The 16,198-nt window shown below is 50.4% G+C and overlaps 1 protein-coding gene across 5 annotated transcripts in view; it reads left to right on the top strand.

Annotated features, from left to right (window-relative positions):
* PLEKHM1 (pleckstrin homology and RUN domain containing M1) overlaps positions 1–16,198 on the top strand; it is a 52,060-nt gene that overhangs the window by 25,412 nt on the left and 10,450 nt on the right. For all 5 annotated transcript variants that reach the window (XR_016223579.1, XM_002719439.6, XM_008271589.5 and 2 more), the window contains exons 6-8: positions 8,233–8,497; positions 11,050–11,970; positions 14,505–14,650. Coding sequence is in view for 4 of the 5 variants with exons in the window: in XM_002719439.6 (XP_002719485.3) it covers positions 8,233–8,497; positions 11,050–11,970; positions 14,505–14,650 (1,332 nt within the window). In the remaining variant the exon portion in view is untranslated. The remainder of the gene's footprint in view (positions 1–8,232; positions 8,498–11,049; positions 11,971–14,504; positions 14,651–16,198) is intronic.

Below are 16,198 nucleotides of genomic sequence, written 5' to 3'. Positions count from 1 at the left end.
CTGTGGAGAAGGTCATGGTCATCTGATCATGCTCACCTTCTAACCACTACCGCTCACCAGCATAAGGCCTTGGGCTGGTCATTTCATTCCTTGCATGTCGGTTTCCTCCTTAGTATTTGTTAACATTCAGTTAATAGTTTTACAAAGTGCCAGGCTTTGGAAATACTCATTTCCCTACATGATCCAACTTTTAGAACTGCACTGTGCAATATCACAGGCACTGGCCACATGTAGTTATTAAACACTTAAAAAGTGGCCAGTCCCAACTCAGATGTGCTGTGTAAAACAAGTACCAGGTTTTGACACCTTAGATCGAAAAAAAGAATGTGAAACTTTTAAGTAATAATTTTTTATTGGTTACCTGTTAAAATGAAAGTTCTGGATGTACTGGGGTAAATAGGGTACTAAAATTAGCTTCATCTGTCTCTTCTGTTTTTAAAGATTTGTTTTCTTGAGAAAGAGGGAGAAACAGAGAGAGAGATCTTCCATCTGCTGGTTCACATCCCAAGTATCCGCAATGACTGGGGTTGGGCCAGGCCAAAGCCAGAAACCAGGAACTTCTTCCGGGTCTTCCACATGGGTGCAGGGGCCCAAGTACTTGGGTCATCTTCCTCTGGTTTCCCAGGCTCATGAACAGGGAGCTGGGTAGTAAGTGCAGCAGCCAGGACTGGAACAAGCAGTGGCTTAACCCACTATACCACTACGTCGGCCCCAATCTGTCTCATTTTTAGTGTGACTAAATAGAACATGAAAAAAAAAATAAGATTTAAGGTTTATTTCTTTATTTGAAAGGCAAATCTATGGAGAAAGAGAGATCTTCCATCTGCTGGTTCACTCCCCAAACGGCCACAGCACAGCCAGGGCTGGGCCAGGCTAAGGCCAGGAACCAGGAACTCTATCTGGGTCTCCCAGATGGGTGGCAGGGCCCAAGCACTTGAGCCATCATCCACTGCTTTCCAGGATGCATTAGCAGGAAGTTGGATTAGAAGTGGAATACCTGGGACTAGAACTGACCCTCTGATATGAAATGATGGTATTATAAGCAACAGCTTAGCCCACTGCAAAACAGCACTAACCCTGAACATGTAAGATTTTATATGTAGTTCATACTATATTTCTTTTGGATGGGGCTGTTCTAGAATAAGCCAGTCCAGTTTGCTGGTAACGCATTGGGAGCCAGCCCTGGGCATCTCCTTGAGAGAACTGAGGTGGACAGCCTTGAGAACTAGTGGTCCAGGGAAGCACAAGTCAGAAGCTAGAACTCAGGCTCTTTTCGCCTTTGGCATTTGGGGCCTTTGAGGTTTCCCAGACAGTTACTGACTTACATTGAGTGTGGGTAGGAAAGATATGTATGTGTGGCTGCTCCTTTTATAATCCAAGCCCCAGCTGCCTATCCAGGGCATGCTGGGAGAGGGCAGATGCTCACATACAACAGGGGGGCCACCCAAACATACAAAAGTCAGAGCTTATCCCAGCTGTGGTCTGGGCTTCGTGTTAGGATAAAATCTTTAAACTCCATCTATACTCATGTACTCTCTGGCTAATAGCTTCTAAATAAAACTCAGGCTGGGGGACAGGCATGGCACAGTGCAGTGCCAGCGTTCCTTATCAGAGCGCCAGTGTGACTCACAGCTGCTCTGCTTCCAGCCCAGCTTCCTGCAAATGCACCTGTGAAGGAGCTGCTGATGGCTCAGGTACTCGGGTTCCTGCCACCCACATGGGAGACCTAGATGGAGTTCCTGGCTCCTGGCCTCAAGCTGCCCCAGCCCTAGCTGTTGTGACCATTTGGGGAGTGAACCAGTGGAAGAAAGATCCCCCTTTCCGTCTTTCTGTCACTCTACCTTTAAAATAAATCAGTCAATCTTTAAAAAAAAATACACCTCAGGATGGGCCAGAGCCTTGACATATTCTTGCAGAGGCTTGGCCCCCTCTCTTAGAACTATATTGAGATATAATTCACATACTCTACAATTTACCTAATTAATTCAGTGTTTTTTAGTATATACATAGGCCTGTGTAACCATCACCTTCCATCTAATTTTAGAATATTTTCTTTCTTTCTTTTTTTTTTTAAAGATTGTTTATTTGAAAGAGTTATAGAAAGAGAGAAGGAGAGGCAGAGAGAGAGAGAGATCTTCCATCTGCTGGTTCACTCCCCAATTGGCCACAATGGCTGGAGCTGCGCCGATTCGAAGCCAGGAGCCGGGAACTTCTTCTAGGTCTCCCATGTGGGTGCAGGGGCCCAAGGACTTGGGCCATCTTCTACTGCTTTCCTAGGCCATAGCAGAGAGCTAGATTGGAAGTGGAGCAGCCGGGACTCGAACTGGTGCCCATATGGGATGCTGGCACTGCAGGCGGTGGCTTTACCCACTTTACCCAGTGCCAGCCCCATGGAATATTTTCAATCCCTGCACTTAGCCATTAGCAGTCACTCCTCATCCATCTTTCCTTCTACCTCACTTTCCTCAACTCCTGACAGCCACTGATCTACTTTCTGTTTATGAGGGTTTACCTGTTCTGGACACTTGACACAACTGCAGTCATACAGTATGTGCTGTTCTGGGACTTGGCTGCTTTGCTTACTGTGATATTTTTAAGGTTCATCCATGTTGCAACTGCGTCAGTTCTTACTTCCTTTTTATTGCTGAGTTATAGTCTGTTGTGTATTCCATCATCAGTTGGTGGACATTTGGGTTATTTCCACTTGTTGGCTCTTACAAAGAATGCTTGTATGGACATTCATGTGCAACTGTTTTATGAGCATGTGTTTTTAATTCTCTTCGATGCATAACTTGGAGTAGAATTTTGGAATATAGTAACTATGACACTGCCAAACTGTTTTCAAGGCAGCTGTCCTAGTTTATATTCTTAGCAACCATGTACTTGTATTTCTTCATAACCTCACCAAGGTTGTCTGGTTTGTTTTTTTTTTTTTAAGCATTAAAGGTATCTGGTAGGTGAGAAGTGGTAGTTCATCTTGGCTTTAATTTGCATATCTCTAATTACTAAAAATACTGATCTCTTTTCATTTGCTTACTGGCAGTTTGATCTAGTTTTGTGAGGTAGCCAAGTCATCACCTTAAATTAGTTGTGCATGTTTTCTGTATTGATTTGTAGGGGCTGTTTATATAATATGTTTATTTTTATTTAAATATAATATTTAAGAAGCAGAGAGAGAGGCAGACAGAGAGAGCTATCATCCACTTGTTTACTTCCCAAATTCCCACAACAGCAAGGGGTGGGGCAGACTGAAGCCAGGAGCTGGGGACTCCATCCAGGTCTCCCACATGAGTGGCAAGACCATTGCCTGCTGCCTCCCAGGGCATATCCCAGGGAGCTAGAATTGGGAGTGGAGTCCAGACTTGAACCCAGGCACTGCGATTTGACATCCGAACTTACAGTTTAACCACTAGGCCAAATGCCCACTCCAGATTAAATCTTTCATTAGAGAAAAAGAAAAATGGACATGTATATAGCAAATGTCTTCTTCTAGTCTATGGTTTGCCTTTTTTTTTTTTAAATTTTTTGACAGGCAGAGTGGACAGTGAGAGAGACAGAGAGAAAGGTCTTCCTTTGCCATTGGTTCACCCTCCAATGGCCGCCGCAGCCGGCGCACTGCGACCAGCGCACCGCGCTGATCTGATGGCAGGAGCCAGGTGCTTCTCCTGGTCTCCCATGGGGTGCAGGGCCCAAGTACTTGGGCCATCCTCCACTGCACTCCCTGGTCACAGCAGAGAGCTGGCCTGGAAGAGGGGCAACCGGGACAGAATCCAGCGCCCCGACCAGGACTAGAACCCGGTGTGCCAGCGCCACAAGGCGGAGGATTAGCCTATTGAGCTGCGGCGCTGGCCTATGGTTTGCCTTTAAGTATCTACATGTCATTTTTTGTTGAAAGCAATTCTTAAGTTTAATGATGTTCAAATGATCAATCTTTTTGTTTGTGGTCTGCATGGTTGGTTTTTTTTTTTTTTTTTTGTCCCATTTCAGAAATTTTTGTCCATTCCAATGACCTGATAATATTCTGTTTCCTTCCAGAAACTTTAGTAATTTGCCTCTGACAATTAGGTTTATGATGTATCCAGAATTAATTTTTGTGTATGGTATGAAATAGGAATCAGAGTTCTTATTTTTCCAAAAGGGTGCCTCTGGCTGTCCTAGCAGCATTGAATGGACTGTATAACCAAGCCACTGTGCAAGTGTGGGTCAGATTTACAAAGACCAATGTCATGGGACCCTGAAACTTGTAGCCAGGCAGCTGCCAAGCCAAACTGCAAGTTGCAGAAAGCATCTGCGGATCCCAGAGTGGTGCCCCTTAGGGATAGTGTCCTGACAGGGCTCCACAGAGTGGCCTTGACTGTGCTGGGATCGCTCCTGCCCGGGGTCTGGCATCTGCCTTGCAGACTCAGACAGCCTATCTTGCCAAGGCCACAGAGCTGACAGGAGAGGGCAGCTAACTCATCAACTGCTCACTGAGTCCTGGCCCTTCCACCTCCTTGTGGCTCCCTAGACAAAGCAGGCTGCTCCCAGCCTGGGGTTTTCACCTTCCGTATTTCTTCTGTCTGGAATGCTTTCCTGACTCACTCCTCTTCCTCATTGTTGACTCAGCCCTCCCTGATCCCCATGACTAAAAGGCACCATCCCCAGTGACTGTCATACGCATTTGATCTGCTTGTTTAAAACACTCATCACCATGTACAATCATATTATCTTTTTATTTGTCTCCTTGTTTATTTTCTGTCTTCCTCACTCAAGGATTAACTGCATGGTACATAGGACCATGCTCACTTCTGCATTGTTGGCACTGAACACTGTGCCCGGGAGAGAGTAGACATCCATTAATAGTTCTTGAACATTCGAGAGACTCTTGAGAGGCCAGCTTGTAAGTTTACTTTGAGAAGTGTACCATCAAGTGGACCAGGTGGTTAGGTTGGTCTGCCTGGGGCAGGCCCACCTCTTGGCCAGCCTCAGGGGAGTCTGATCTCTAGGTCACCAGGGAAACATGGAATAAAAGTACTCAGTGGCTGAATCCCGTGGGAGAGCCTTGGGTGCTGCCTGCATCTGTCTCACACTGGAGTTGTGGATTTGTTCATTGCCCCTCTCGGTAGACAGTCACCAGCCTCCTGTTCACATAGGCCTGGTGAGCTCCCTGCATTGGAACAATCCCAGGCTATGCCCTGCACGTCTGTGCCTGTGGTCCTCATTTTTCTGTGTTGGTCACAAGCTTTTCTTTAACATTGGAGTTGGGGGGAGTTGGAGTAATTGTCAAGCTTTATAGTTCTCAGAGCCATTCAGTCTGTCTGTCTTTTCTTTTTTAAGTGTTTTTGATTAATTTGACACAAAGCATCTACTACTAGCCAAGCACCATGCTAGGTGCTAGGGGCACAGTGATGGAACAGGACAGACAAGAGCCCTGCCCTTTGGAGACAAACACTGGGTTAGACAAAGAGTGACCCAGATCATAATTACACTTACATCAAGTGCGGGAAAATAAGAGACAAGGAGTGGAGGAGCTCTCGAGGGTAACTAAGACTTGGCCCTGTTAACTGCCCCCATGGGTCATCTGCATATGGCATGGGATCCTCTCCCTCAGTTATGGGCACAGACAGCCCCCTTGCCTGGTACAATGAGGGCAGCATGGCCAAAGCATGTAGCCCTTTAGAAAGTGGTCCAGAGACTCAGCATCTCTCCCCAGACTTCTGCCCAGGACTTGCCATTGTGTACAGAGTCACGATACCTTTAGTAACTGGCGGTGTCAGTCCTCTGTCTTGGGACCCTGGTGGCAGGTATGGATCCTCGTTCAAGAATGACTCCCTCCCCTCTGCTCCCCACCCCTGCTACTTGTTAAAGGGCCAAGAGCTGGCCAGACATGGGACCCTGCGGAAGCAGGCTGAAGAAGGTGGTAGGGAGAGGGGAGAGGAAAGAGAAACAATGGTGCTCACATTTGTGTGTGCACGCCTTCTCCTCCCCACCCCCAGTGGGGCAGCACACGGGCTCAGAGCTCTGTCCAGGCCTGTGTGGAAATTCTAGGGGACTAATGTCTTCCCTGTTGTTAAGGGGCCAAGGCTTCCCTAGAGTGTCATTTCCTGTGGCTGCTCCGTGGTCAGAGGACCAGGCTGAGCAATGCCTTTGTTACCTCTGAGAGAAGTCCTCCCCACAGAGGACATCCACAGTCTTCTCAGCCAGCTTTGCTTCTTTCCTTCCAGTTTCCCCAACCATGTTTTTTTTTTTTTTATCTAAATTTTTTAGTTATTTGAAATTAAGAGTTAGAAAGAGACAGATATTCCATCTGCTTGTTCACTTTCTATATGGCCACAACAGTTGGGCTGGGCCAGGCCAAAACCAGGATCCAGAACTTCATCTGGGTCTCCCATGTATTGGGCAGGGGCCCAAATACTTGGGCCATCTTCTGTTGCTTTTCCCAGGCCATTAGCAAGGAGCCAGATTGGAAATGGAGCAGCCAAGACATGAACCGGTGCCCACATAGAGTGTCAGCATTATAGGTGGACACAACCTGTAGATACTCAGGTATTCGGGATATGCTCTCATCTTGTACGGCTCAGGATAGCCACTTTTGCTAGAAATACCAAGAAAAAATGACCACAGCATTATAGATTCCAGGATGGGGATGAGCCAGAATGTCATGGGAGCCCAGTAGGGATCCTTAGCCCAGCTTTTGGGGGTAGGTGGGGTGATACACATGGAGGAGGTGATGGGGGACCCCAGGCTGAATCCTGAGGGATTACGGTCTCTCCCAGAGGGCCATTGGCAGGGGCTGGAGACCGCATGCTTCTCAGGTGTATGTGAGGCTGCCAGGACAGAAGGCTGCTCCGCTCACCTGCTTTCCTCAGGGAGTCCCTAGGTCTTGATGACCTAGAGAGAACTGAGCAGAATTCAGTGTTGTACGTGTCCCCAGGAGCCACCCAGATTGACACATCATGGTGTGTGTGTCTCCCTCCCTCCCTCTGTCTTTGCCTTTCAAAAGTAAATTTTTTTAAAAAAAGAAGAAGAACCTTATAATTTGTCTAGTATCCTGTGACAGGCACAGCAAAGCACCATCCAATGGATGGCTTCAAACAGGAAAAACTTCCCCGCTGCTGATCTGGCGGCTCCAAGTCAGATGCAGATGCCAGCCGGGTTGGTTCTGGAGAGTCTGAGGAAGACTGTGTCCCACACCTTCCTTTGAGCTTCTGGTGTTGCTGGCAATGCTGGATGTTTCTTAGCTTATAAACTCAGTTCTCCCCAGTTCTCCCTTCCTGTCACCACATGCCCCTTCCCTCTGCACGTCTGCTCTTCTGATGTGGACATCAGTGACACTGTATGAGGGGCCAGTCTCCTCCGGTAGTTACACATTCAAGGGCTCTAGTCCCAGATAAGGTCACATCATTCTGAGGTACTGAAGGTTAGGATTCCAGCTGTCTGGGGCAGCACAGTTCAGCCTATAACATACAACAGAAAGGCCCAGTCTAAAAATGTTTTTTCCCCAAACAGCATGTATGAATGGTCAATAAGCACATGAAAAGATGCTTAATGAATTAGACAACAGTTAAATGCAAATCAGAACCACAGTGGCCAGCATTTCACACCAGTCAGGATGTCCATAATCTAAAAGACTGTAACAGACATCAGAGAGGAAGATGGAGTAACCACTCTGGACAGCAGTTTGGGAGTTCCTCGAGTAGCTAAACACAGAGATCCTTGTGTTCCAGCAGTTTCACTCCTAGGAGTATACTCAGGAGAATGAAAACATAAGGCCACACACAAACTTGCACATGAATGGTCATAGTTGCAAGACAGCCAAAAACTGGAAGCAGCCGAAATGTCCATCAATGGATGAGTGGACCAGCATGCCATGACCCGTCCAGACGGTGAATGTAGTTTAGCAATAGAAAGGAATGAACATGTGCTTCCACCATGGATGGACCTTGAAAACATCATGTGAAGGGGAAGAACCAGTCACAAAAGAGCACACGTTCCACGATTCTGTTTCTATGAAATGGCCCAAATGGGCAAATCTGTAGAGACAGGAAGTAGGGTTAGCGGTCGCCTAGCGTGGAGGGGCCTGTGGGAAATGGGAGTGACTGCTGAGTGATCTGGGATGCCTTTTGGGGGTAATGAAAATGTTCTAAACTCAGATTATAGTGATGTTCGTACAACTCTGAATTTACCAAAATTATTGGATTTTAACTTATAACTTTTAACAAACTATCCCTGTTTCTATTTTTTTCTCAATAGAAAGGCAAGAGCTGGATCTCAGAAGATGACTTCTACCGGCCTCCCCAGGAGCCACCAGTAGAGAGTGCTCACTCCCTGGTGCCCTCCAGAGGGGCTCCAGAAACCAGGGCCGCTCTCCACAGGCATTTTTCTCAAGGACCAAGAAAAAGCTCCTCCCTGGGGGCACTAGACAAAGTGTGCACGCCTTCCCCAGGGGCCAGGAGAGCCAAGGCAGCCCCAGTGCAGGAGCCCAGGAACTTCCGGGTGGTGCACCGGAGGCAGATGGGTAGGTGGCTCTGCAGAATCAGCGTGGGCCCATGCCCTTCAGATAGCGGCTCTACCGTTCTGTCTCCACTACCAACGGGCAGTGCCTCCTTGGAGAAAAACCTCCCTGGTGTGTGATGAAGGAGCAGGCAGGCTCGGTCATTCAGAAGAGCGCTTCAGGGAAGGTAGCATCTTTTCGTTAACAAAATCACGCTCGGCTACCTAGAAGGCACAAAACACCGTTACATCTGTTGAAACACACCTGATGGTGGAGAGCTCTCACTTCAGTCTGTAGCTCCGCCTAGCGCTGCTCCTCCAAGCCCCGGGTATTCTGAATGCTCCTTCCAAAGGCCTGTGTCTCATGCGGTTTACTCCGCAGCTCCTCTGGGGTTTATCAGAGCTGCTGTTTGTTCAGCATCGTCTTGTGCTGTTTGCAAGGCCAGCTGGTAATTGCAGAAAGTGCCAGTAACTTATATAACCTAATTTCTCTGTAGCTCTGGTAATGGGTTTCCTCTTCAAACCAAACCAACAACCAGGTGTGCCCTAGCCCCAGACTCTTTCACTCCTCATTTTCTGTTTGCAGTGACCTGGCAGATTCTACTAAGCCTGGGGTGGGGGTGGGTTCTGCTTATTTCTTTTGGCTTTATGTTTCACCCATGGGACAACAGAAGGTATGAAGGGTTGTTTCCTGCCTATCCACCAATCAGGTTCCCTGGGGGTAGGGAATCTGCATGATCATTGGAATCACCAAGGCTGTTCCAGGTAGGAGAGAATTATGTCTCCCTTGGACCCCCTGGAAGGTGGCAGACCCAGGGAGCAGGATGCATTGAGCAGTGTTTGGCACGTACTCCCTCGTTCAGAGAGTATTCGCTGAGCATCTGTGATGTGCCAGGGACTGTTTGAAGTGCTGCGAACACAGCAGGAAGCCAAGCACTGTCCCTGTGCTCATGGGACTTGCATTCTAGTAGGAGACAGGAAATGAATCAAGTTCAACGCAGAGGATGGTCAGGAGGTGTTAGGAGCTGCGGGGACACTAACTCGGGGAGTGCCGTGGAGGAGACGGTGCTAGTGCACGTCAGCTGGCCAGGGCAGCCCTCACACACAAGGTGACGTGGAGGGAGGGAGGGAGAGAGGGAGGCACTGAGACTCCATGCTGGGTATGTGTTTTGTGTGTCCAGGAACCAGTGGCAAGCAGGGTGGCTGGAGCAGGGGCTGGGGGGAGGGGTGAGAACGGAGGTCAGCGGGCTGCGGAAGGCGCGTGGGCTTTTGCTCCCAGGAGATGGCAAGCACTGCAGCATTCTGGGCCAAGGGGCGTGGCCTGACTTCCTGTAGCAGGTGACCCTGGCTCCTGTGCTGAGGGACACAGGAGAAAGACAGCTGAGGGAGGTACTGAGGTGGCCCAGACAGAGACGACAGAGGTGGTGGTGCAGTCAGGGGAAGAAGCGGGGGTTCTGGATATGTGTTGAAAGCTAGAGCCACTAGGCTTTGCTGTCGGATTGGATGTGGCCTGTAACAGGAAAAAGTGCAAGGTAACTAAGGTTTTTAGCCCAAGCACTGAAGGTTGAAGTTCGCCATACGTCAGAGGAGGAGCATTAGGGAAGAAGCAGGTTTGCAGTGGGAGAATTCCTCGCCTTAACGTTACATCAGCTCTGAGATGCCTGGTAGACCCATGTGGAACAGGTGTGCATACGAATCTGAAGTTCAAGAGTGAGATACAGACTGGAGATGCAAAGGTAGGGCTTGTTGGCGTGAAACCCTTAGGGCAGGTAAGATCAACCAGGAAGTGGATCCACAGAGAGGAGACAGAGGCCTGGCACTGATGCCAGGGCCTCCAATCTGAAAGGGGGAGGAGGAGCAAGACAAGAAGAGTGAAGATGGGACCTCAGAAGTGGCCTCTGGGTTTGGCAATGAGGAGGGCATTGGTGGCTTCCCAGGAGCAGTTTCAGTGGAGTGTGGGGCAAGATCCCAACTGGACTAGATCCAAGTAGGAATGGGCACCAGGAAACTGGAGACAGTTTCGATGGCTCCTCAAGCAGTTTTGCTGCGAAGGGGACCCAGAAGCAGGGTGGTAATTAGAGCCATGGGTGAAGACAAGAGGTATTTTTAAAGATGGGCGAAACAGCAGCCTGTTTGTGTGCTGATGGAACTGGTGCCACTGAGGAGGGAGGAAAGGGCAGCAGGTGGGAGAGGTGTCCTTGGTGCGTTAGGGGACTCCTGTGTGAATGCGGGGGCGGGGGCAGCCTTGCACACAGCAGTCGGGTCATCCCAGGCAACAGGAGGGAAGGCAGAGTGTGGACACAGGTGCTGGAAGGGTGTGTGTGTGTGTGTGTGTGTGTGGTGGGTCGTGCAGAGGTCATCTTTGGAATGCTTTTGTCTCCGCCATGAAATACAGGGAGCCAGGTCAAGAGGAGGGTGAGGACCTGGTGGAGACACTCCAAAACTCTTGGCTTTCAGGAGCCCATTTGACAATGCCCATGGCTGGACTGTATTCTGGTGACAGTCACGATACACCAGAGGTGGCCTTGGGCAGTAAAGGGACAGACCACAGCCTGAAGTGCTTTTTTCTGCTCCCAGGGCTGTCCAACCCATTCCGCGGCCTCATGAAGCTGGGCACCGTGGAGCGCCGGGGGGCCATGGGCATCTGGAAGGAGCTCTTCTGCGAGCTCTCCCCGCTGGAGTTCCGCCTCTACCTGAGCGACGAGGAGCGCACCTGCGTGGAGAGCTGCTCCCTGCTGCGCTGCGAGTCTGTGGGGCCGGCCCACAGCGATGGGCGCTTCGAGCTGGTCTTCTCTGGCAAGAAGCTGGCCCTGCGTGCCTCCTCACAGGATGAGGCTGAGGACTGGCTGGACCGCGTGCGGGAGGCCCTGCAGAAGGTCCGGCCTCAGCAGGAGGACGAGTGGGTGAACATCCAGTACCCAGAGCAGCCTGAGGACCCTCCTGAGTCCCCCCAGGGCAGCCACCCCTCCCACTCAGAGCTACTCCCAGAGTCTACAGCCCTGCAGGGCACACATTTCAACTGGTCGTCAGCCCAGGTTCCGGAGCCGGACGCTATTAAGGAGTCCCTTCTGTACCTGTACACAGACAGGACCTGGGTGCCCTATATTTTCTCCCTGTCCTTGGAGTCTCTGAAATGCTTCCGTGTGAGAAATGAGGAGAAGATGCTGAGTGACAGCCATGGAGTGGAGACCATTCGAGATGTCCTGCCAGACACCAGCCTCGGGGGCCCGGCCTTCTTCAAAATCATCACAGCCAAGGCCGTCCTGAAGCTGCAGGCTGGGAACGCCGAGGAGGCCGCCCTGTGGAGGGACCTGGTGCGCAAGGTCCTGGCGTCTTACTTGGAGACGGCTGAGGAGGCAGTGACACTTGGCGGGAGTCTGGACGAAAACTGCCAGGAGGTGCTGAAGTTTGCCACGCGGGAGAATGGCTTCCTGCTGCAGTACCTGGTGGCCATCCCCACGGAGAAGGGCTTGGACTCCCAGGGCTGCTTCTGTGCAGGTGCCGACTTGCCACCCCCAGCCTGCCAGCCTCCTCCTATCTCCTGTGGGTTCCAGATTTGGGCTCCCTGCCCCTTCCTGGCACCCCACAGGTGCCTCCATCCCTCCCTGGATGGTGCAGCAGACTTGCCCTGTAGCCTCTGCTCCTGGGGCCTGCACCTTGCCCCTGGGCAGCCCCATGCCTTCTCTCTCCACCACCTCCTGATGATGGGTGGGACCTGTCCCCCACCCTGCAGTATCTTATTACTACATTGTTGTATTCCTTGGAAGCAGGGACATGGGATCTTTCTGAATAGCTCTTCTTCCTTTCTCAGGTGGATATAATTTTTAAAATTACACAAGTGGGCTCATGCTGCTTGTCCTTGGTGCTGTCCCGTAGAAGTTTCTGTGGTGATGAGAGTGTTATAGGCCCATGCTTTCCACTGTGGTAGCTATGAGCTGCACGTGGTAATGTGCTAGGGACACATGCTGCCCACGGCCACCGTCTCAGGCAGCATAGTTCTACATACTGCTCCCCATTGTGGCTCTCTCCTCCTTAATAGCACGTGATAGGTGGCATTCCACGTCAGTGTGTCTGCTGCATCACTACATCATCACATCCAATACTTCTGTGCAGGGCACCGGGCCAGATGTTCTATTTGGCCCTTATTCAATTCTCACCACAACCCTGTAGAAATGGGTGCCACTGTTGTCTCTGTGTGTAGATGAGGAAACAGCTCAGAGCTGGGAAGTTAGGTGCCTTGTCTCAGGCTTACACTGCCACGAGGTAGCAGAAGCAGAATTAGGACCTTGCTCATCAGGCCCAGAGCCTGCGCTGTGGGCAGGACACCACATTCGCATTGTTCACGCCACGTGATGTCCCACTGCCAACATTTCATTGTTAGCTTTTCCCACTCGCCCTGTCCACAGGGAGATGCCTGCTCCGTCAGCATGGGGCCCTGCTCAAAGCCAGAGCAAGAAGCGGAGCCCAGGTTTCCAAGCCGACCTGGTGGGGAGCAGCCTTGAGGGCAGAGGGAAAGCCTACCTACGTGTCTGAAAGGAAGTGGTCTGTGGAGGATGGGAGAGCTGGGCTGCGCAGAGCTTCCTGCAGAAGACATCTGCAAGCAGCTGCTCAGTGCTCGCCCAGCCCCGCACTCACTCTGCTCTTCAGTTGTGGGGGCAGGAGTCCAGGGCGTGGGACCAAGTTCCCCACTGAGAGTGTGACTGCTACAGGAACAGCCACCTGCCAGCCGGACCATGAAGCTATGGAGTGAAGGCTTGCCTTCCACCCCATGTGCAAGGCTCGGGCCAGGCAGACACCTACACTGACATGTGGGTTGTGCTTTGTGGTTTGCAGGGCATTCTCAGAACCTGGTCTGGCTTACACTTTGTAGTAGTGCCACATAATAGCTAGTAGGGGCTGAATTTTACAGACGTGATAATGGGATCTGGACCAATTAGGTGAAGGTCAGGATGAGGCAGCTGATAAACGGAAGAGCTGACCTCTGGTCCTGTCCCTGTGCAGGCAAGGATGAACCCTAGATTTGTACTGGGCCTTCACTTTTTGCCCTGGGCACACCCTGTTCTCACTCTCACTGCCCCAGCTGCTCTATGAGATCAGGCAGCTCCAGATCCAAGCCTGTGCCAGGCAAGGTGCAGGTTGCCCTGCCTCCTGCTGGCTTCCCATCCACTCCCTGTGCCTGGCCTCATCTTCCCTACTCTCACTGCTTGTCCAGGCCCCAACTTAGTGGCCTCCATTTCTGGGCCCTGGTGGAGCAGTGGACTGGAGGTTGGTGTTGCTGAGCAAGCAGCAGAGACCAAGGACAAATGCAGCAGCTAGGGACTGTGGACGAGAACGTGAGCTTCATACCCCGGATCTGAATGTGAGCCCTGCCACTTAATCACTGTGTGGCCAGGCAGATGTCTCAGCATCAGTTTCTGTAGCTGTGAAAGACGGAGTTGTTGGCAGTCCATTAATAGGGTTGATTCTGGGTGGTGGAAATCTGAGTGGTAGTTATTATGCGAAGGTTTATTTATTTAAAAGAGTAGAGAATGTGCTCTTCCATCCTCTAGTCCAGTCCCCTAAATGTCTGCAGCAGCCAGGGCTGGGCCAAAGCCATTCAGGTCTCCCACATGGGTGGCAGGAGCCCAAGTACTTGAGCCATCATCCTCTGCCTTCCCAGGAGTATTAGCAGGAAGCTAGTTGGGAAGCAGAGTTGCTGGAACTCGAGTTAGTACTCCCATTTGGCCCTGCGTGGTGGTTATTTTTTATCATACTTTCCTTTTAAAAACTAGGGCTGGTTTTGTGGTACCACAGGTTAAACTGTCATTTGTGACACAAGCATCCCATATCAGATTTCTGGCTCTGGGCTTCAGACTGGCCCAACCTTGGCTATTATGGCCATTTGGACAGCGAACCAGCAGATTGAAGATCTTTGTCTCTTTGTATCTCCCTCTCTCTGATGCTCTGGCTTTCAAATAAATTTAAAACAAAAAACCCTAACAGGCCACCGTAGCTCCCGCGTCATTCTACTCACCCACCACCTATCTCCCTAGGCTGCTCCAGACAGATCGGCTTCTCCTTTGTACGACCCAAGCTCTGTGCCTTCTCTGGCCTCTATTACTGTGACATCTGCCACCAAGATGACGCCTCAGTGATCCCGGCCAGGATCATCCACAACTGGGACCTCACCAAGCGCCCGGTAAGTCTTGGGCCCAGCGCATGCTGGCCGCACAGGTCGCTGAGTGATGGGGGAATGCTCCCTTCTCTTTGCTGCTGCTGTTTAGCTGTTTGCCTGTTTGGAGGAATTTGGCTGCAGGGAAGTGAGGGGTGTTTCAAGCCCTGTGATACAGGGGCATTCACCAAAGAAAAGCTTGGTGCCTGTCCACAGCCCCTGGGCAGAGCCCTGTCAACCCCTGCCTTGGTCCTCAAGTTGGCGTCTGAGGATTGTTCTCTGCAGCTCCCAAGGTTACAGACAAAGCTGATAAACAGACAGGATTGATACGTGGATGGGTAGATGCCTGGTGGTTGGTAGGCAGGTGGGCTATAACGCTGAGAGCAGTTAGCCTTGCCTTTGCTGGCCCTGGTGACTGCATGGACTTACTAAGTTCATGTTTTTGTTTTTGCATTTTTTAAGATTTATTTATTTATTTGAAAGTCAGAGTTACACAAGAGAGAGAAGGAGAGGCAGAGAGAGAGAAAGAGAAAGAGAGAGGTCTTCCATCCACTGGTTCACTCCCCATGAAGCCAGGAGACAAGAGCTGCTTCTGGGTCTCCCACACGAGTGCAGGGGCCCAAGAACTTGGGCCATCTTCTACTGCTTTCCCAGGCCATAGCAGAGAGCTGGATTGGAAGTGGAGCAGCTGGGACTTGAACCAGTGCCCATTTGGGATGCTGGCTCTGCAGGCAGTGGCTTTACCCACTACACCACAGCACCAGCCCCTAAGTTCGTGTTTCTGAAAGAGCACTTTTACTGGGACTCCCCTGATTTGAAGATAATATATGGCTATTGTTTAACATTTAAACATTACAGAAAAACCAAGAATACATCAAAATTATGTGTCATCTTCCAAAGATAATCACTGTTAACATTTTGAGGCTGTCCTTTTCTGTGCCTTTAGTCCTAAAGGCATTTACTTATTACAAAGTTGGGATCATACTGGACTCACTGTGCTTTTATAACATACCTGCTCACTTACTACTTTGTCGTGGTACCTCTATGTTCACCATACACTTTGGAATAAGACATATTCTAAGGTCTTCCATTCTCTTCTCCAGGTGAGCTTGCTCCCCTTACCACGCAGACTGACTTCAGTGCCCTGTCTGGAATGGGGTCAGTCACAGGGTCTGCGTTGGCTGGTGGTGAGGATGGCTGGGGCAGCACATCCTTGTCACTTAGAGCAGCACCTTCCAGCGTGCCCTGCCGCCCCTCCCTCGGCTTTGCAGACCTCCTGCACCTTATTCACGTGGTCACGCTCTGCCTCAAGGGTCACACTTGGCTTCCTGGCAACAGCACAGGTTTCTACCCAGTGAGACAATTTAGAAACACAAGGGAAAAACTAATTGCTTCTCTCGAGACCCATGGCTACCTGCACAGGCTTCTGGGAGGGTGTGTCCTCATCAGGGGATCCCACCCAACCTCCACCTCCATAAACCTGCCCCCTGAAGAATTTGACTTCTTCGGCTTGGGCTTTGTTGTTGTATATCTTGTCCTCAAATAGAGAAAATTAAACCTCAGAATTGTCAAAAA

This window comes from Oryctolagus cuniculus, chromosome 17, assembly GCF_051225735.1.
Source record: "Oryctolagus cuniculus isolate XC-2025 breed Fujian yellow rabbit chromosome 17, ASM5122573v1, whole genome shotgun sequence".
NCBI lineage: Eukaryota > Metazoa > Chordata > Mammalia > Lagomorpha > Leporidae > Oryctolagus > Oryctolagus cuniculus.
This window is presented reverse-complemented; position numbering and strand designations above follow the sequence as displayed.